The 22646-nt window shown below is 40.5% G+C and overlaps 2 protein-coding genes across 2 annotated transcripts in view; one reads left to right on the forward strand and one right to left on the reverse strand.

The window, feature by feature from the left end:
- Window positions 1–13237, forward strand: part of LOC105820506 (chromosome unknown open reading frame, human C4orf27) — a 35657-nt gene extending 22420 nt beyond the window's left edge. Inside the window, exons 5-8 of the mRNA XM_012656989.1 lie at window positions 1877–1964; window positions 4514–4686; window positions 6387–6540; window positions 13049–13237. Of these exons, the coding sequence (XP_012512443.1) occupies window positions 1877–1964; window positions 4514–4686; window positions 6387–6518 (393 nt within the window). The 3' untranslated portion in view covers window positions 6519–6540; window positions 13049–13237. The remainder of the gene's footprint in view (window positions 1–1876; window positions 1965–4513; window positions 4687–6386; window positions 6541–13048) is intronic.
- The window catches only part of CLCN3 (chloride channel, voltage-sensitive 3), a 98758-nt gene continuing 89344 nt past the window's right edge, over window positions 13233–22646 (reverse strand). Inside the window, exons 11-13 of the mRNA XM_012656990.1 lie at window positions 21191–21407; window positions 16280–16355; window positions 13233–14544 (exon numbers count right to left, since the gene is read on the reverse strand). Of these exons, the coding sequence (XP_012512444.1) occupies window positions 14386–14544; window positions 16280–16355; window positions 21191–21407 (452 nt within the window). The 3' untranslated portion in view covers window positions 13233–14385. The remainder of the gene's footprint in view (window positions 14545–16279; window positions 16356–21190; window positions 21408–22646) is intronic.

Here is a 22646-nt window from a genome sequence, read left to right on the forward strand (position 1 = left end):
GCACTCTAGTGGGGGCAACAGACAAGTCTCTAAAGAAAAAAGTGAAAATACATATACTGTGGTTTTTGTCGTTATGTCATTCGGCCTGAGGGGGGAGAGAAGTCAGCTATCCCACTGCTTCCTTTCCCTGCATTATCACCGTTTTATGACCTGCATTTTACATTTATGAGTGTATTGTGATTATCACTTCCTATTGCTCAATTTAATCTACCGCATAATTTTGAGTGACTGCAGGGTACTGTGCTTATGTTTGAAGTTTAGGTTGCTGAAGATTTTTCACAAATGCAGACAACCCTGCCATACATATCCTTTTGTATCTTTATTCACAACACTTACTGTTATTTCCCGAGAAGAAATTCCTAGATTTAGTATTACCAGGTCGAGTAGTTGAAGTGTGTTTGTGTGTATGTGTAGTTTTTCTTTGCTTGTTTCTAATTTTGTGGGTTTTTTCCTACTCCTTTTAGTCTTTTCTATGCTGATAGGTATAAAATAATTCTTCATTGTTTTAATTAGCATTTCTTTGATTATACAAAGATAATTTTCACTTCTTTTGGCCATTTGTGTTTCTTTATAAACTGCTTGGACTTTGCCCATTTTTCTGTCAGGGTTAGAATTAGTCTTGTGTTCTTATTTGGATGTTAGACTTTTATTTGTAAGACTCCCTTATAGTTCAAAGATGTTAATCTTTATTTTACTGTTACATATGTTGCAGATATCTTTCATCAGTTAGTTTTTCTTAATTTTGTTCTTAATTTGACTTATTTTTATATAGTCAACTCTGTAAGTCTTTTCTTCTCCAACACAAAATTATAAAAAATATTTGTCTTTTATTTCTTCTAATAGTTTTATGGTTTTATTTATACATTTAATCCTGCAATCCAATTGCAAATTATTTTGATATAAAGATGTAAGGCAATTACTTCATTTGTTTTTTCCCAAAATGGTGAGCAGTTGTCTGAAAACTTCTGAATATTCTATCCTTTCTGGCAGCTTAAATTAAGGATAACGAAAGTAGCAAGAGAGTGGAAGAGTGGGGGAGTGGAGGCATTGGAGTGAAGTAAGTTTTAAGATACAAGACTTAGGCAAGAGGACTTTACAGTTTAATTTTTGGAGTTGTAGCCTTATATTTTCACTAGATTGCACCAAAAAGTGGAATATTTGAAGCACATGTTTTGTTAAGGAAAGACCTAAAAATAGTGCTTACTAGTGTGAATAAAGGAAGAATGTAGACTGGAAGGGTCGTGGTGGTGGCTGTAGTTGGGCCTGGTTTATCTTTGAAGATTGCCACTTAGTATCTTACTGGTTATGTGATTTGCCTCCAAAAAGAGCACCACAACACTGGAAATTGCCTTATTTTTGAGAAGTTTGCAAACAACCCTTAATTTTCAGGGCAAAAATATGGGGGTCCAAATTAGGATGAATGAGAGGAATTTTGCCCTACATCTTTCTGCTGACAAAACTATTAATATTTCTTCTGTCTTCCTTTGACACCCAGGTTCTTACGCTTTCTATCTGGAAGCTACCTGACTTTAGAGAAGCTGATACTCGGCTCGCCTCCTGTAACGGGGTGCATCGGTTCTCCCTAACGAGTCAGCATGCAGACTGCTAAATGACTGGCACGATTACTAGAAGCCAGTTATCATTTCACTGTTTTATAATTACTTCATGTGCTTGACTTTTAATTTTAAAGAAAAGAAATAGTATTAAACTTTAAGCCCAGAGTCCAAACTTACTGAAATAAAATGTCATTGAATGTTATGTTTTGGCAAAATGTTGAGGATTTGTGTTTTTTGGGAGGTTTTTTTTTTCGGTTTTTTTTTTTTTTTTTGGTCTATTTACCATGATTAAATTGTGTGTTTTTTTCCCTTAAACTTAGGTCGTGACAAAGACCTTTCATGGTGCAGGCTTGGTTGTTCCAGTAGATAAAAATGATGTTGGGTACAGAGAGCTCCCTGAAACAGATGGTAATATATTTCACATGTAAACATGTGCATATATGTTAATATATATGGAGGAAGGTTTTCCTTATACTGGGAAGTATGTACATATACCTTTTGTGAGATGGTCACTAGACCTTAGTCAAAGGTTTTAGAGTCAGTCATGCCTGAATTAAAACTGGGTTCAAAGCTTGTGACCTTGAGCAAATTATTTGACCCCACTAAACTTTCTTTTTCATCTGTCAAATGGGGTTAAGGATGATATTTACTTCACAGGGGTATTTTGGATGTAAAAAAGTATTAAGGTACTTAACACAGTTGCCCCATGGTGCTCAAAATATGGTAGTTATCTTTAAGAATTTAAAGAATTTTAAGCCATGTCCTAGTTACTTTTTCTGAACTATTTTGAAACCTTTGACATTACGGTGAGCTTGCAAAACAGTAATTATTGAGATAGTGTGCACTCAAATAGTTTTTTGTGAACATTTTTTCATGTGCATGTAAAACTGTTTAGCTTTCAGAAGCCCAAGATCCTGAACTACTTCATCTGTAAGTTCAAAGACCCCTTGAAAATGGACTACTGCACAAAATCTAATCATTGCTGTGTTGAAAAACCACTTCTCTTTTCCCCTTCCCTGCTTTCTCTTCTTATCATGAACATCCCTCTAGGCATTCCTTTATTTCTCATCCTGTTCCAGGAGGGATAAAACTAAAGGTAAATCAAAATTAGCGTCTTCTCAAGGAAGGACTAAGTACTCCTGCCCCCTGCAGACGTTTGGCCAGCCGTTTCTCAGAACAGAACTAGCTAGCCCTGGTGGTTACCAGTCGCTGGAGTGGGGCCTGGAAGTCTGCATTCAACCATTTCTTTAAAGCAGCTGTTCTCAGATGTGATTGTGCAGTCTCCAGCTAACAGATTGAGATGTTTCAGATGACAGCTGTTCATACGTAATTATTTTTGCTGTACCCCGACCACTTCAGAGGAATTCCGTGGGGGAAGTGAGCTGTCCAATACCGTGGCCACTAGCACTTCACATGTGGCGGGTGCAACTGAGGACAAAATCCGTAATTGTGCTTATTAATTAATTTAAATTTATAAATTGAAGCAGTAGTGAATGTTTGTGTTGAAATGATACGATTTTGGAATATTGGGTTAAATAACATCTTAAAATTAGTTTTACCTGTTTCGTTTTTAATATGGATACTAGAAAAAATTTAATTACATATGTAGCCCATTATATTTCTCTTGGATAGGCTGATCTGTCCTGTGTCTCCTCCTTGAAGCCAGAGGTAACCAGTCTCTGATGGGAAGGAGTGTGGGCTCTAATCTCTTCTGCTCCTCTGCTCACTAGCCTATCCAGAGTTTTAGAAAGCATCACCATCTCGTTTGAGAACATTGTTACAGAGATGGTGGTCTCTAAAACTTTAAGGGTGTGGTAGATGTTACATTGTAGTGCCCTGGAGTAAAGCCTGTTATCCTACGTTAGTTGTGGTTCTGGGTTTTATGTCTAAGTCTAATATTCTAGATCCTTCTGTTGTTTACTTATTTTGAATAAGAAGTTATAGCAAGACATAAAAGTTAAGGACCTAATCTTGCCCTTGCCTAGTGTTGTTTGCCAGGAGGTATAACTGACTGGCAGTTTGTCATTGTGACTGTGATTAGCAAATCACAATTGAGTTTATTCCTAACCAATATTCCCTTTGAAGCTTCTTACAATAACACTGTAACCTGGCAAATAAGGTACCATTTTTGAGCAATTCTTAAATGTCAGTGTTGTGATTCACTGTACCAAGTGACGTATACATAATATTTAATCCTCATCCAACTCCTAAAGTAGGTCTTATTCCCATTTTCACAAGGGAAAGATCTAGAATGTTTAGCACTAGTAGATGAAGGAGCTGGATTTCAAACTCGGTCTGACTGTAGCGTGTATACCACTACCTACCACTACCCAAAGAAAAAAAAATTGCTTAGCTAGTTGCTTGATTTTTACTTAATATAATGTAAAATAATGATACTCACTTCATCGGGGTGTTTGGGATATAAAAGGGTATGTCAGATGCTTAGCACAATATTGGCCTCATAATGCTCAAAATGTGGTAGAATTTAAAGAATTTTAGCCTATTGCCTCGTTATTTTTTCTGAACTATTTTGGAACCTTTGACATTACATATTCTTGTTTTGCTTTTTTATTTTTCAACCATTTAAAAATGCAGAAACATTCTTAGTTTGATGACAGTTAAAACCAGGGTGAGCCAGGTTTGGCCAAATTTGCCAATTTCCTGCACTAGCCTAATGAAACTTTGAAAGTTTATATAAAATCATGATTGTGACTAAATCCATTATGAAATAGTCATACTTTGCTAATACAAAAAATCTCTTAAGCCATTTTTATGCCTAAATCCTAAGTAGAGAAATGATAAAATTGCCATTCTAACTTACAGTGCTATAGTACTAGTGCTATTGTACTAGTACGAAAAGTCATGTGGGGAAAACCGTGCTCATAGTCTCTTTACCTTTGAAGACAGTTAAAATCACTTTTTAAATTGTGTCATCTTTTTGTATTGATTTCTTTCAGCTGCTCTCAAGAGAATTTGCAAGATAATAGTTGAGGCTGCAAGTGATGAGGAGAGACTGAAAGCTTTTGCCCCCATTCAGGAGATGATGACCTTCGTGCAGTTTGCCAACGACGAGTGTGACTACGGCATGGGCCTCGAGCTGGGCATGGACCTCTTCTGCTACGGCTCCCATGTGAGTAGCGGAAACCGCCCCCTGCCCCGCCACGCGCGCGCGCACACATTTATGTCCCCAGGTTCCAACACAGTAGGGTATGGATTCAGCATGCATTTCAAAATAGGCAGATGTTCCAAAAATATTTATTTGAAATTCACCTTGTATTCTGGCAAAGGTGAATAACAAGATTATTTGCCTTCAGCTTGACATTAAAGTGAATTTACTTATTAGACGTACTATAGGGACATGCCTTTTGGTATGTGTATTTGTTGCTGTATACGTGGGTGTGTACACACCCCTCTCCTGAAGCTTCGTTTCATTTCCGTTGTGGTAGGGGTATTTGTTACTGTGCCTCAATTCTTAGATGAAGAATAAATACTATTTTTAAGTATGCTTTAAATTTGTACAAATAGATGCTATTCTATCATTAACCGTTTTCTTATTAAATCAGAAATTTACTTAACGACTGCTTACCCAACTGTAGTTGCCTCAAAGTCAAAGAGGCAATAAGGTATAGTGCCTCTAACACCTTTGTATCTGTTTCCTTACCTGCAAAATATGTGTGCACACACACAGAGACCATTTAATCTACTTTGTAACCGAGTCAGAGACAGGCAAAGCGTCTTGCCCACATTCTCATACTTGTCTGGTTCCAGAGTCGGTGTTTAAACCGGTACAGTAATTCCTGGACTGTAAAGTGCTTATGAATCACCTGGAGATGCTGTTAAGGTGCCAATTGTCCCAGTAGGTCTGGGATGAAACCTGACACTCCCAGGTGCAAGACTAAACCGTAGCTCTCCAGCCTTAGCACAGAACCGTCTGGAGGGCTGTTCAAACACAGACTGGTGCTCTGCCCCACAGTTGGAGTTCTTGGGTGGGTCTTGAGAACTTGCATTTCCAGTAAGTTCCAAGGTGAGGTTGATTTCCCTGGTCAGGGCAGGCCATCGTAAGAACGTGCTATAACCTGTTACACTGCCGTTCTCCGCCTGCCTTGCGTGTGGTGGTTGTCAGTAAAAGCGATCAATGTGCAAGGCCAGGACGACAGTCACCGACCAGTCAGACCGGACCTGGCCGTAAACGAGCCATACGCTGAGCACCAGCCGAACAGCAACCTTACTGTTGTGAGAAGTAAATAACACATAAGAGTTATGAAAAGGTTAGCACGCTACTTACCACACGTTAAACACTAAATGTTTATCATCAACAAAAGAACGTAGGCCTGCTAGTCCTACGAGCATAGATGTGATAGCAGTAGTCTGAAGTGGCTTTGGCTCTTAGCAGGGGTGCAGCAGTTACGCGGCGAGCTGAGAAAGGAGGAATTTGAGGGTACGGGGAGGGCGTGAGGTGTGACCCACACTGAGCACAGCTGTTCTACACAGTCAACAAAGGAAAATAAAGCCTAAACTTTTGACTGGTGGGACTGGAGAGAAGAAGAAAAGTGTTTGTGGGTATAGTTTGGGGTGAGAAAATTGGATAAAACCTAAGGGAACAGGAAAGCTGAAGTTTTTAACTGGTTTTCTTAATTTTCTTCAAGATACGCCTCTAGTCTTTTAGAGCGACAAGATTGCCCCTTGCACAGAATGCCAGGTGCCTGATCAATTGCGAGTAGCTGAAATGATTTTGGAAGTGGGCGTTGCAAACACGTGCCTGTTCAGTGTGTTTTCTGCTACTTACAAAGGCATCTGCTAGATGCTCTGCTTAATGTTTTTATTTTTCAGTATTTTCATAAAGTTGCTGGCCAGCTTTTACCTCTCGCATATACTCTTTTGAAGAGGAATCTGTATGCAGAAATCATTGAAGATCACCTGGCAAACAGAAGTAAAGAGAACATAGACCAACTTGCAGCATGAGTGGGAGGGGGCTTTGTTCGAGGTACAATATTTTAAAGTATTGGTATTAAACTTGTGATTTGTTCTGTTTTTAAGGAATACAAAAATAAATTAGAAACATTTGCTAAAAATTCTATAAGGTTTTTTCTTTCATCTGCAAATAAGTGCCAGTCAGGTCATCTAAATGGGGACACCCTAATTGCATTTTCATCCTCTGACAGGTCACAGGAAATCACTCCTAATGCCTGTGGATAACCAGAATATCCTCCTCAGAGTCCTGTTTCAGTATCATATGGACAACTAAGAAAGTGTTTCTGCTGAGTTTTGAGTTAATAGCGTTAAGGGTTGGTTTATGGGGAGTTAGGAGGGACACAGGAGAAGGAAACTCAGGACATCGTAGCCAGCGCCCTCCTAGGGTGTCCGAGCCCAGACCCGACAAGCAGCATTGTTGCGCGGTGTCCCAGCAGGCACTCCAGTTAGCCCACTAGGTATATTCTTCAGCTCTCTTTTGACTCAGTCTAATTGACTAAGAAATATGGCATAGTAATTGATATATAGTGTTAGTGTAAGACAGTAAAATCAGTAAGCCACGGATTTGACTCGCCCGAAGAACTTTTGTTGAATAGCACTTCTCCAAAGTTCTGTCAGCTGTCTCAGATTTGAGGTAGTTTTTAAAATACAAGGTATGAGTACACTATTAAAAGGCAAAACTTTCGATTAGGGTTTTAAATGAGTGGCCTGTCTCATCCCCCCAGGTAGGCTGTGAGCTTTTTGAGGGCACGCGTTTTACGGCCATCGCCCCCTCAGTAACAAACTGCGTGTGCGCCGAGCACTGCCAGTGCAGGCGGTTACCACGTGCTCTGCAAGGGCGGCATATTCTGTGTAATGACTAAAATGGAACAAGATCCTCAACTTCCCTTTCGTAACTGCACAGGCACTTCCACAGTTCTGATGGGGGGTCTCGGAGGTTTTGAGGAGCTGCCATGTCATTCACTTAAGCAGCTCCAGGCCCTGGACCCGTGTGAACTGTTTTATATTAAAACATTACAGTAACAATTAGCGCACACATACTTTGATTAGAAAAAGTGACCGCATTACACTGATCTTAAATAATCTAACATTTTGGAAGCTCTTGAGCTTTTTTCCTTAGATTTCTTTAGTTTCTAAAGTGCCTATTTCTAAATACTGCCCCTAATATTCACACATATATTCTTAAAATATTGATTATCCAAATTCAGGTATCAGCTGCTAAAGGTTTGCTTAGCTAGAAATACTATTTTGCCATTTAGTGATCCAACAGTCTCAAATGTGTAACTTTTCTACATGCCTTGTGATCAGCAATATGGATTCCAAAAGGATTTATCAAGGGACAAAAGAGGCGAATCAGCTTTTCATCCATTCCTTACAGAAACCTAACGTGACTGTGTCTTCTTGGCTGTGTATAGGTATATCGCAGCCAAGACAGAGATTGGACACTAATCTCAATATGGCAGTTATAATTTGGCTAATGTTGTGAACAGGGTTTCCTGAGGACAACAATAGGACAAGAAATGTGGACTTGCAGTCTCAGACTCCAGCCAGCTGTGTCAGGGCCCGCACGTTTCAGGAGGTACTGATCTCCAGCCACCGAACGTTCTTCATTGAAGAGCAAGCTCCTTTCGGCGGGACACCAAAACCTTCCTTACCCTTTTCCTTCCCTAAAGGCATAATCCATTTAAACTTATTTTACTAAATATTTTATCTACCTGGGATCTGGGCACTCAGTGGCTGTAGTAGCTTCCAAATGGCAGCTGTATACCTCTGTTCCCCGAACACATTTTAAGTGGCTAGGCTCTTCGTGAAGGAAGCGCCGTGACCCAGTCAAGATTTAACGGAAAATTATCACTCAGTTCAAGCTTAGCTAGCCTTACCTTTTGGGGCTCAACAACGGAGCTTCTACATGACCCTGAAACGTGAATGCAGAATGATACACCCAAGGAAAAACGAAAGCTACAAAACCACCTGGGACATACTGCCGTACATGGCGCGGCAACAGCATAAGACCCTTGCACGAGCTCAACCTTTGACCTTGCTTAATGTCATTCTGTCCCAACCACTCCAACCCTAGTTCTCAACGTCAGTGTCTGTGTAGATGATCCCTGCAAGACCCTGACCTCTCAGATCCTTGTCTTACTCTTTCAATGGTCCGGGCTAGAGCTCGATCGACAAACTAGCACCTTGTCAGCACCGACGATGAAAATCTCCCTGGTCGCAAATCGCAGGCATCCTACTGTCTGAATGTCACCGCCCATCTTCCCGTCCCTTTTCCGCTACTACCTCAGTGTTCAACCCGGCAGTACCCTCCGGTTCATCGCGCTGCCCACTGCACCCTCGGCTCCCTCTTCACCCGGCCTTCGCGTTCCGCTCCCCGTCCGGCCACTCCCAATCCTCCACCGCCTCTCGCTCCGTTTGTCGCATTTTTCTGTTAGAGCTTGAGCCAAATGAGAACTGCCCATTCCGTGCTTGAGCCTGTTCGGCATCAGGTAGCTGGAGAAGAAATGCACCCACGACGCTGGTCTTCCTTTTCCCCAAGTTGGCCGTGCTGGGTGCCACTGACCTTAGACTGTCTCACCCTTCCTCAAACTTCCCACGTCCTCTCCCATTCTGTTTGTTTCACTGCAAAATGCAGCGATCGAAAGAACCTCAACAAGATCTCGGCATCTGCCAACTACCATATACTCGGCATTTCCCCGCTTCTGTGACTGCGGCCCACGTCCTGTGGGTGTCACTCCTTCCGTGCCTACTCAAGGGCCTCTCCTTCCTCTCAGGCCGTTCATCTTCCCTCTCAAACGCTTCCGTCACTGGCAGCAACTCAAGCTGCACCATCCGGCATCTTACAACAGATCTGATCTCACCAGCCTCCTCACCCGTTTCCATCTGCAGCAAACGAAGCTGCCACGCCCTGCATCCAGACACGCTCCTTCCCCGCATGCCCCGCAGGAGTCGCACTCGCCACCCTCAGCGCCTCTCCTGCCAGTCTCCGTGGCACTCGCTGCAGCCACGCTCTTGCTGCCACCGCCCGCTGCGCCGCGGGCCAGCCGCGCGTCACCTCCACGCGGGCCAATCGTCAGCCTCAGGCTCGTCACCCACCAGCAGCGCCCACGGCCGACCCTCCCTGAAACCGCCATTCTCCGGCTTAGGGGCTGCCCTTCGGTTAAGGGCACCGCTCCTCGCCCGACCTCTGCCTTGCTGGCTCGTCTCCCCACACCTAAGCAAAAACGCGTCCGCGCTCAGTCCATGGCCGCCTCCTGTCTCGGGGTGACGTCTGCTCTGCTCAGCGCTCGGGCGGGCACTTTCCCCCGAACGAGTCTCGTACATGCTGCGCCCCTGGACATGCCCGCGTGGAGTCTAAAAGGCATCGAAACCTAATGTCTAAAGCCAAAACTCCCCTCCACACACGCTCAGCCCCAAACCTACTCTTCCTGAAGTCTCTCCCAACTCAGCGTCCACTCCGCTGTCGTTACTCAGACCAGACACCGTGCAGACATCCTAACTGCTCACCGCACTCCGTCCATCAACAAGTCCTGGCAGCCAGGCTGGCGGCTTGCTTGTAATCCTAGCACTCTGGGAGGCTGAGGCGGGAGGATGGCTTGAGGTCAGGAGTGCAAGACCACCCTCCGCAAAAGCGAGACCCCATCTCTACTAAAAATACAAAAAAATTAGCCGGGCATGGTGGTACATACCTGTAGTCCAGCTACTCAGGAGGCTGAGGCAGGAGGATCGCTTGAGCCCAGGAGTTTGAGGTTGCTGTGAGCTAGGCTGACGCCACGGCACTCCAGCCTACACAACAGAGACTCTGTCTCAAAAACAAACAAAAAACATTCCTGTCTATACCACCTTCAAGGTATCTAGAATCCGACTACTTTCCCCACCTCCACCAGCCTCAGGTTCAGACCTGTACCATAGCTCACCTGAATTATTCCAAGGGCCTCCTACCTGGTCTTCCCACTTCCACCACCGCCTCCTCAGTCTGTGCCCAAGAAAGGGATCAGGTCATCTCAGGTCAGGTTGCGTCACTTTTCTGCCTTCCTGGCTTCCCATTTTATTTGGAAAACAATCAAGCCCCCATACCCCCAACCTTTCTTTCTTTCTTTCTTCCCTTTTCCCTCCGAGCCCTCTCCCGCCAGTTACCTACCAGGCGTTGCCTGACCCTGGCCGGAATATCTTACTTCAGGCTGTGGTATACAGTACTTTCTTTTCCCAGACATTTTCTCACACGGAAATGTCGTTCCCTCACTGTCTCTAGGTTTCTGCTCGAGTGTTACCTCATCCTTGAGGCCTTCCCAGATCACCCTCCACAAAAACAGGGCACACACATGCACGCACCTTCGCTTTTTCTCCATTGGAAGAACTCTAGTAGAATGAAGATTTTGCCTGATTTTGTATGCTAATAATGGTAGGAATCATTAAAAAAAAATTGCTGAACTAATTTATATTTATCACCATCTGGTATTTGTTCCTTTTCCTACTGGAATGTAAACTTCAAAAAAATAGAATCGTGCCTGGCACAGACTGAGTGTTCAGTACACATTCAGTGAATGAATGAATGATACAGGATCTACTCTGGACTTGAAGTGTTTTCCTTTTTACTAAAAGTTTTTTTTATTTTTCCTCTCAACCCAGCTCTTCCTGACTCTGGGAAGAACCGGGAAGAGAAGGCCTAAAAGTTTAATAGCAGAAGACTATTAAAGTCTTATTCAAATGTTACTTACCACTCCCTTTAGGCAGTTCTACTAGCAAATTTCCAAGGTAATTAAAAAAAAAAACATGTAAATTTTACCTGTCTTCATGCAAACAGGATAATTTTTCTTCTAAAAATATCACATTTTTGACAGTGAACTGAAAGGAAATCCGTTTCTTGCAGACCTGCAACTTTCACTGCCGAACGGGGCCGTGAACTGTCGCTAGTAACACGCACGTCCTCCGTTCGGTCCGGCATTGACCCTTCTGTCGCTCCTTGCTTGCAAAGTACAGAAACGGCTTGTAACATGAGAGCAGCATTGTAATTATCATCTTTTTGAGGGTCCATGTGCCGGGCATATTGGCCTACACTGCACAGGGCAGCAGTACAGAGCAGGACTGTAACAGATACAATTAAAGGCCAAACCACACATTGTCGTATAGATTTTAATAGGTTTCTGATTAACTCATCACAGTAATCATTTTTACTGTAATGATATGCAGCTTTACTAGTGTAAATAAAAACAGATAAATACAGCTCTAGGCAACATCACAGATTAACAAGCTAAGCATTTTTCATGAACCAAAACTGAAAACATTTATTAGTAAGAAGAGATGCTGACACCCTTGCCCATTCTCATCATACCTTCTCAAAAAGGGTACTCGAATAAGGCGCTACTTATATTGGTCAATTAATCTGCCAATTAGTCAGGCACAACAGTTTCATGGTCTCCACTGTCTCACTGTTTGGTTGAAAAGAAGACACACCTCAACGTATCCAAAGGAAAAATGGAGCAGATAGTAATACCAAAGAAAAATCCGGCACTTTTCCTGTATTTCAGCAGTAAGACACACCAGGGATAGAAATGTACCAAAGAAGAAAATTAATGCTTTATTATCCACCCTGAAATGTTAGTCTCTGAAGCAGGATGGGCAATGAAAGTAGGAGCTGAACTCAAACAGGGAAATGTGGAAAATAAGATCCACGTGAAGTTTAGCGTATGAAGCTATCTGCGAAGAAACTGGTTTCTCCTTTGATGGCTCGTAAGTCATGACGAGCACTTAAGCTATCCAGTAGCCATGCTGAGGAGTCACCGGTCCAGCAGCCTCCGCACGGCAAATACACTCAGGACAAGGTGGAGACACATGGAACTATCATTTGGAAATGACTCCACCCCGGATGCCAAAAGAACGTTGAAGGGGCTATGAAGAGGGAAGTTATGAGGACAAAACACTGATTTAGGCAGACAGCACAGCTAAGAATGTCTCATGAAATTCCCAACATTTTGCTCAACTTTCCATCATCATTCTCATATGGCTTCGTGATCTTACAAGTCTTCAGGATCTTACAGATTTTATGTGATCTTATAAGTATATTATTATTGAGAACTAGGAAGTGAAGAATCACTTCCAAAAATGTAAAAATGGCTCATTGCCAGTTGTCTTTTAGAAAATATCTGCCTGCAAAAATTCATTTTCCTTTCAAAAATGTACAATCACAGAATATTTAAGCCAGTTCTTTGAGTAAATTGCCTTTGCCAATTGAGAATTAAGACAATTAAAACAGACATTTCCAAAAACAAAAATCCCAAACATATTCTAGTGCATTTTAACTCATCCTGCAAAAATGTGCGCTACTGATACTCAAACCATCATCGAACACTTCTCATGTGGATGCGACCTACCCAAAGATTCAAAGGTTATGTTCAGATTAAAATTTTAACTGCTAACTTTGCGATTTTATTGTTTTCATTTTTTGTTTGATATTTTAAAAAAGGTTAACACTTTTGGTTTCAATCTGCAAAGTAATTTGTAGTGTTTCATCTTTCCAGACAACAGGTTGGAAGACAGTCCAGGAGATGGCAGTGAGAGATCAGAAACGGTTGACGCACACGATGGGTCGCTGAGCGATAGCCACAACCTGCTTTTACACCCCTGTTCCCGCTGTAAACTTTGTTCGTATCTCCATATTTGTAAGTCTCAATTAGTCTATAAATATCACATTAAAAAGGTAAATTTAAGTGCGATATTAACTGATCTGTATTTTATAAATTTTAATCCATAAAAATATAAATAAGAATGGTAAATTTTTAAGAAAAGAAATATACATTTAGTGCAAGTTATGAATTACATTTCTTCTTCAGGGTCAGCAGTGAAATACCTTGAGGAAAGAAAAGAATGACTGCTTCTAATTTCAAGAAAAAAAAATTCCAGTGTTGCAACATGCAGTTAACGTCAGACACAGCGAAACAGGACTTGCTGTCTTCACTGTCGCGGGGCAGCACTGTTCAATTATGCTGAACAGCACTTGCGGACATCAAAGTCGTTGCAGAGATAGAAAATTTGCATAAGACCAGGTCACATTATCCATACAGTCTGAGAGAAAAAGAACTGCTTATCCTTTAAAATCGAGTTTCGTTGTTTTTGATTCTGAATCACACGGCGCACAAGCTGAGAGATTTCGTTCATGCTTCATTCGAGATGTCACCTGTTTGATCAGCCTTTGCTGTGGTACACGTGTACCGTTCCAAGCGTTTAGTGATGGTACAAACTACGTGGTTAATGGCACAAGAAACACTCCCTTCTTGTGATGAAACCTCAGTAAAATCACGGTACATCTCAATATGAGAAAGGACTGTTCAAAAGGGTACACCAATTTACAGAGGCTTTGTTACAGAGAGACAGAGAGAGAGCGAGAGAGAGAGAAATAAAGGCTCTTCTGGAATGCAGAAAGGTAATGCTTAACTATACAATGCATGAATTAAACAGAACAGTTTTGATAAAAAAGGGCAAGACCTTGCAGTTTTATAGATGGCTCGATTCAAAGTAATCCCTCCAGAAATAGGGACTGATACGCGTCTTCGCAGTGTTGGGGTCACAGGCCCGGTGCTCGAGGACTCTGGCGTCATCTCTGCCGAGGCACAGCCTGCACTGTCCCGGCCCGTCCTCGGCTGAGCGCAAGCCGTGCAGAACAGCAGCAGCCGATGCGCTGCTCTCCGTTACACGGGGAACACCTCACTCTGTCCTTCTCTCTCTCCTTTCCCTCCCCAGACTCCTCCATTCCACCAGCATTATTTGCAAACCAAGTTGCAAAAGCCCGGCTTTTATATTTCCTTTTTTTTTTTTTTTTTTTTGTTAAGGAGAAAAAAAAGTGGACGACTCCCTCAGGTTAAAGAGTTGTGCTATTCAACAAACGAACTTCCTCTTCCGTTTCTTCTCTCTCCTCATCTATGGGATTCAGTTGAACATTATTGAAGCGGGGTCTTGGTTTGCCGTCTGGGCCATATGACGGAGGATATCTTTTTTTGTTATAATGCCAAGGAGGCGCCTGGAAGGGATAAACAGAAGATCGCTATTAAAATAAAAGGGGCGGGGAGGGAAGAGACGCTAAATCTACAGCTAAATCCTTTCTGTTGACAGAAATAGAGCAAAGCAAGCAGCCTGATTTTGTATTTTCAAAATGTATTTTATTGGTAAAGATAATAAAATTATCCAGCAACCATCCTCTGATATCGAAAGTATTATGGTCACTACTAGTATGACGGCCTATCCACCGAGACTCCGAGGACTGCCCGCCCCCTCGAAGCAGAGCTGTTTTGATTAATGTTTGCCAACAAAACAGTGACAAAAAATGGAGAATGTATGAACAGGAAATGATGCTGATCCCATCTGAGAAGGAAAATTCCTTCCCGTCGCATCACGAAAGCAGTAAAATGTCTGATGACCAAATAAATCCCCTCAATGCTTCACTTCCCTGTTTAACCAAAATTAACCAATTTTTAAAAGGTAATTTAAGGATTGCCCACTTGTATGCAGAATCTTCATGAAAGCACATAGAATTCAGATAAAAATGCATATAAAATGGTCAACACAGAACTTCAATCCCAAACTTCAGGACCCCAAGAATAAATCTGTAAGACAATCCAAGTTTCTAGTACACTTATCAATGTTTTCCTATTTTGATTTTGGCCAAAAAAGTTAAGATACAGTGCTTTTATGAAAGTCTTAGTTGTTAATGCTTACATTAAAAGACAGGTGAAAAATCAAGAAGCAGTCCTAAAAGATCATTACAGGTGAAGCAGAAAGCAGAATGAATGAGTAGCTACTATATTATTCTGGTTAGTAGTTTTTAAAAAAAGGATGCATGAAACACTTGTGAAATATTAGCATACAACAGGAATACACAATTAGTTGTGTACTTAAGCAAACTGGGACAGGTTTCATATAGGTATGACAATTGCAGGGCAAAATAATTTTAGGCATTAATTGCTAAAGCCAGACAATTTTTATGTTACTCAGTAGATAATTCAAAATTTATCTGTAATCATGAAATCACTAGGACATCAAGCCAGTTAAAACAAATGCATTTGACCCCAGATCTGCTTATTGCATTCTAGAAACATCATACAAAAGGGGCACCCACATAATCTAGGTACAGTTCACTAATGAAATGGCAGGACACACATTGTGACTTTGAGGACATGGAGGGTATAGCAGAAAAAGAATTAACGCTATGATCACAAATATATACGCATTACACTCTAGCTAGTGTGCCCATTAAAAAAAATCCATGTAACTGTCAGCAATTCTAATCACTAAGCTCGGTTAAAATCACTTAGGAGCTTAGATTTACCGTAAGACTGCCACAAGATTAGGAAACATAAAAAAGAAAAAAGGGCTTGGGGTGATAGGGCGGACATTTGTAACCAGTCCGAAGTCTTCTGAGACCAGTGTGTCTCCACTAAGTAGACTGATTTGTCATGTACACCCTAAGAATGTTCAATAATATTACTAGTTCAACTACCAAACTGTTCACAGTTCTTAAATTGTAACTAATGATTTTGATGAGAGATGTTAACTTTTGCTTGCTTTCTACCAATGGAATTTTATACAGTATCTAAATTTATCTTACAGACATAACGTATCAGATACAAATGTAACTGGCAGCAAAGCAGGATATTTTTGTTCAGCAGGTATCTGGGAAAGAGAACTGAACAGTTCACAAGTTTCATGCCTCCTGACTTCTAAGGTGTCTAATGAGGAGATCTGATATATCTAATCACCAAGGGTTCGACGTGCTGCTTTAGTTGCTCGAGATGCTCTAATATGTTCTTCTTTGTGATGATCCCCAAGACAATCCTGAAACAGATTATTATGCTAATAACTGTGTGAGAAATTAAATTAAAAGCGGTTCCAATCATAATGATAAAGAATGAGAAAACAAAACAAAAACATGAATGACAAGAATGCTTCTCATGAACTTTAGAAAAATAAAAACAAAAATGATTTAAAATTCCAGTCTCCTTTTGCATAAACTCTACTGACTTTCAAAAGTGATACAATACTATTTTTAAATATTGGTGGGTTATTTTTCTTTTTAAATTAAAAATCAAAATTATGAAAGTTTGGAATGGCGATGGCTACAAAGCAAAGTACAAAAGAAACTCGGTATTGATACACAGCCATAAACCTCTGAAACGTAGAGCTCCATTTTCAGTGTTCGTTCACAGAGGAAAATATTTTTCCAATTTCTAAGATGTCACACCACGACAGCTATCATTTGGATCTACCTCAGCAGTGGAAGGGTAGGAAAAGCTTAGCCTTACTGCCTGTGAGAAGACTTAAGAAACCTATTGGATTTTACTATTATTTCCGATTAAAATTAAAACTAAGTAAATAGTGCTGACCAACAGAAACACTCCCTAAATTTCAGGAACTGTGAATGCCACTTCTTAAAATAAGCTAATAAAACCTATTTATGATTAAGGATCAAAAGGACTTTTACTTTATGCTTTTTTCCCCAAATAACAATTATTTCTCAGTTAACATGTCATTATTATTACATCAAGCAAAATGATGGACACAAATTTTCATAATGAGGACACTTAAAACTAATTAGACTGCTTTTAATTATTAAGACAAAATTCTGGTTACACGGTTTATAATGGAAATTAATGAATTCAACTGCAATATGTGGCACATAAACAGTAAAGTCAAAAACCTTGAAAAAAAGTTAATCTTTAAACTCTGAAACCTATCCAAAATGCCCTTCCGGGTGACTGCACACTTCCTGATGATCTGGTTCAGTCAACTTTCCTGTTAAGCTGCCTTTGAACATTCTGGCTTCTTGAAGAATGTCACCGGGGACTTCAAAGCAGTCTGGTCCTACAGCTATGGCCATTATACAATAGTTACTTAGTGTGACAGCTCGGGTGGGGGCAGGGAGCAAGGAGGGTAGAGAACAGGAAAGGCAGAAACTGGTTCTTTGCTCATGTTTTCTCACTATTTTTTAAAAAATATTGTACTGATCCTTCAGAATAAAGATAAATTGAAAAGTTCTCAGAGCATGGGGGCAACTTCCCCTCCAAAAAAAGCTCAGAAACTATATAAAACGAGCATTCAATCACTCATTAGATGTTCTTCACTGACTAAACTTTTCAGGTTTTTCTTTTTTTTCTTTCTTTTAAGCCATCAATTCATTTGATTTTATGGTTGGAGTCAGGAAACGCGAAAACCCTGGCAATTAACTAGATACAATAACACGGGTTTAATTCTAACTCATGCTTTTCTGTCCAATTATACAGAATGATTAATCTCAGTTAGCATCATTTATATTAATCAACTCTGCCAAATCAGCCAAGGTACACTGTGAGGAAAGTTACAAATTTATAAGGACCAAGTGGCAAATTTAGAGAGTTACAAAGTAATCTTTATATTTACAAAGTAATAGCCCCTAAAAGGGAGAAACACACATAGTTCTTCTCTTTAGTTAATGGAGAATAGTGATTTGAGAATAAAAAGGCCAGGTTCAGTGCTGCTTTACTAATTTTAGGGAGTAGAAGGAAAATCGCTGTAAATGTGACTAAAGAATTATTTGCTGTTTCCTTTTGGGCTAACAAGTAATGATGTATTAACAGAACATAACTCAGCATTTCTCAAAGTATGTTCCAAGAGACACCAGCCCACAAGTTCTTATCCCCTCCCCCTACCAAAAAATGGTTGCATTTTCAAATTAGCTGGGAAAACTGTGTTTCCCACTACCCCCTATCTGGGAATCAAAGAATATCAAGATTTTAAAAGTTCAGAGAAGTTCCATAGTAAAGAACCTCAATTGTATTTAATCCAACACTTTCCAAATTTATACAGTCACAAAACATTTTTTGAGTAACTCCTATTAACATCCCACTAGTTCCACGAAGATTAAAAGATTTGGAGAAACTCTGCTAAGTTAAAATATAAAATGTGGAAAATCAATAAGTAATTGACATCTTTATAATTTACAGACTCATTTCCTCCTGTCTCTATTCCGTTTTCCTCCTTGCATCTAAGGTTCTAGATTTGCTGTGTCTCTTCCCGCAAATAACTATTTTCCACCTCTAAGTCCCAGTGTAAACTAAAAGATGTTGATAGCTATCTGGTACTTCATACTCTCCACTAAAACCTGCAAGACATGATTTCTTTCCTGCGTTTTAAATCATTTAAGTGGAAATAAAACACCCTACTTCCTTACATACTCCAAAGAGCCTAAGAACCACCTCTCCAAATGATCTCTTTTTGACATATATATCAATTTATTTTCCTTGATAAACAGAAATAAGGAAAATATGATCAAGGCAATTAAACATATTCCCTTAGGAAAAAGCCCCCCCCCATATAAACAGGCAGCATCAGATAAAATTTTAATTAGCTATCTTCCCTTCTCTCTGCCCACTTTGTTATTTTTATACTTTCTTTTAAACATTTTCCTTTCTGATATCTATGCTGCCAAAAACCTGGGAATTAATTAGTGAACTGAAATATGAAAATTAACCCATATAGCAGCTTTGTGATCACAGTTACTCATAATCCAGAGAACAACATTTATATTTGTTAGTACATAAAAGAACAAACCAAGCCAGGCACAGAGAACTTGAAGCAAGTAACAGTTTGTAATGAGTCAGCTTAGGTTCCAATTGAGCCACTTAATAATTAAAAGGGCCCAAGCGCCAGCAAAGCTTGTTGAAAAGTCACCCCACTTAACGAGTACTTATTAAGTTTTTAAAAAGTGAAGTCTGGTACCAATATTTTTAAAAATTAAATAGTATTAAACAAAAGAAAATAGCAACAGTAATATTTTATTATATACATCTCTTCTCCAATCAGAATCTGTGATATTTAATAATTCTAAACTCCTTGCTCTTAAGAGCTTTATCCCTTTAATGATTTATTTCATATCTCTAAAAGTTATTTTTAATGGGTTAGCACAGTGACAAACATTAAACATGGATCTAATTTTCTAGCTTTATATTTCTATTTGTAATCCAATCTAATATATTGGCCAAAAAATATTTTAGTAGTTTAAGAAATCACAAAGAAAGAGGGTTTTTTTTTTTTTTTTTAGGACAGAGTCTCACTCTTTTGCCCGGGCTAGAGTGCCGTGGCGTCAGCCTAGCTCACAGCAACCTCACATTCCTGGGCTCAAGCGATCCTCCTGCCTCAGCCTCCCAAGTAGCTGGGACTACAGGCATGCGCCACCATGCCCGGCTAATTTTTTCTATATATTTTTAGTTGTCCGATTAATTTCTTTCTATTTTTAGTAGAGACGGGGTCTCGCTCTTGCTCAGGCTGGTTTCGAACTCCTGAGCTCAAACAATCCGCCCGCCTCAGCCTCCCAGAGAGGTAGGATTACAGGCGTGAACCACCGCGTCCGGCCGAAAGAGGGTTTTTTCTATCGGCAAATTACAGTGTAAAACAGTAGCAAGAGATTGGGTTTTTTAAATTTGGAAAGATAGTCTGATTCTCTGACCCATGTGATTCACCACGTCACTTTCGGCAGACTATTAAACCTTCTCGAGTTTCAATCACTGCATCTGTAAAGCAGGGACACCACTTCCTATTTTGCAGAGTTCCACATAAAGGTGTTTCCTTCCTTCTTGTTCTTTCTCCTCCTTTCTCTAGACAGGGGTCATATATTCTGTCACGCACGTATTTTGTACAAAATGTTAAAAAGAAAAAAAAACTCTGCTGTGATTCTATATATATTTGGTATTTAAATCAGCTTCATGCTGTTCGGGCTTAGCCATCAGCCAGTTTCTCCTTCCTAGCCTTTCTGCTACCTGCCTTCAGAGAAAACAGTGTTCTTAAGAATTTCAACAAGGACCAGCAGTACAACGGAAATCAAGGGGCCTAAAGAAAGAACGGGCGGGGAAATAGCAGCAGAGCCCGGGTGGAGGGAAAGAGGAGAGGCGTGGTGACGTAGCAGCAGTGTTTGCTGCGGCATCTGTGCGTGAAGTCTCCACGACCACTTTGACATGTCACTCTCCCACATTCCTGTCGTGGAGAAACACTGGCATTTTATGTGTAAAAGGCAGAAAAGTAAATTATCGATGTATACATTTAAATACCTGAGTGTTTATTTGTCACTAGCGGTTTATGTAAAAGATTTGTGGAGAAGGTAGACGAGAGGAAACAAAGCATTTGTTAAAGGAGACTTTTAGCTGATTTACAAATTTACTTATATGTTCTTTCCTTCATTACATGATAAATCAAATATTGGCTGAAAGAGTAAATAGCAAAATATCTAGAAAGTTATTATTGTACTAGAGATTTATGTGCTAAAAATGAGACATTTACAAAAAGAACACAGGTTTTGCACTGCTCCGTACAGGTTAGGTCCACTATCCCTCTCAGAAAGGCAATGCTCTAAGTTCAATGTGCTGCTGTTCATGTTGGAGATGTTCCCGCATCTCTTTCCCAACTTGGAAGTATTCTTGACAAATGTCACTATATGCTGGCAAAGAGTGGGCAGCTGATATCTTTCTTATTCTTCGGTAAGCGTGAAATGTAACTGACTGATCCTGTATTAATAACCGTTCTACTGACAGACTTTTCCACTTGCAAGCTGACTCCCTCTCTCCGCTAATAGCTACATGGATTCCACTACAAAGGATCACGAACTCTGGTAAGCAAGCCGATTTCCGTGGTACCAAACTTACCCATTGTGAGTTACAAGGCACTGCCTCAGACCCAGCTTTCGGAAAATGTCCACCACGATCTCCATTGGCGTGTGGTCTGTCACCGTAAAAGGGCTCATGTCAAGAATGCTTCGAAGTTTCAACGGCCGAGGACTTTCTGCTGGAAGAGACGGGGTGTGCTGTGCAAAACACACCCGGGAACTGCCGACGATACCTTCTTGTTTTTTTCTGGCACTTTCTGAAAAGAGAGAGAAGAGACCCAGAATTTTTAATTAACAGATTTTGTTCTGTTTTTTTATGGGCAACCTGTTTATTCAGAGATAAAAAATAAATGTATCCTATGACTTTTGGTCCCTTTACTTTCTATCTTCTCCTTAACCAAAAAAGGAATCAAATGAAAAGCTATTTAGCAGTTTCTTATATTTAATTGAATTAGACTCCACCAATAACAAATCACCTTCATGCAAACAAAATGTTTTTTGGTATAATTATACCATTTCACAACTTTCTTTACTGGGGCTGGAACTGGTTTCTAATGTTGGAGGATAAGGAAGCATGTTTGGAATATGGGATTTTAAAACTTGAGCCAATTATGGGAGCAGTTTATTAAGCGAACCCATCATCGAATGGAGCCTGCCTATGCTGAACGTCACTTCACTGGAGGTGGGGCTGGAGAGTTTCATCCTTGCTTTGACTACGCTGTATACTCCGTCCCTGTGAATCAGCTGGTTTTCTTTTCTGACGTTAAAGTATAATTTTCTAGATGAGCCACGAGCATTACGGATGGGTCGAAACTACAGTTATGCACGTAATGCACACAGACTGATGTTCTGGGTTGTTTTATTCGTAAAGGCTCTGTTGATTTCTCCTTTTCCAGTGTGCTCTGCTTCAAGAGCATCTGTCCTGCTGCCTCCTTCCGCTTCCACCTTTAAAGTACCAGGCGAGAAGTGGCGAACACGGAGAAAAGTTCGGAGACCACAGGACAGAGAAGGAAACCCATGATCTGGGGAGAATTTGAAAATAAAATGGTCATCGGCTTTATGTTTCTGAGTTAGCATTATTCAAAACTGAGTGTGTACAAATAGGTACTTGTTGTAGTAAAAATATTTTGAACGTGAATTTTGCCACAAAAATACCTAAGGCAAAATATAAGCATCAGTCCTAAATGGAGAAGCAGTCATCACTGTAAACACTGCACTGCTTTTAATTCCTTTTGACTACTAAAGCCCTCTTAACTGTGTTGTGACACATTAGAGTAGAAAAGCGTGAAGCGATGTGCTAATAGCTAGTACTTACTAGGGCACCTTAAAAGCATGATCATGGACGGCATGGAAAAGAAGAAAGTCCATTAGCAACTGACAGGAACGATTTTTGAAAAATGCCCATTAAGTTGGTTTTAGCTCATAAGAAGAGTCTGACACCAGAATGGTGCAGTGTAAATACTATTAGATGTACGGTTAATGGGTTCACAAAATAA

The sequence above is a fragment of the Propithecus coquereli genome, unplaced genomic scaffold (genome assembly GCF_000956105.1).
Source record: "Propithecus coquereli isolate 6110/MARCELLA unplaced genomic scaffold, Pcoq_1.0 Scaffold53, whole genome shotgun sequence".
In the NCBI taxonomy this organism is placed as follows: Eukaryota; Metazoa; Chordata; class Mammalia; order Primates; family Indriidae; genus Propithecus; species Propithecus coquereli.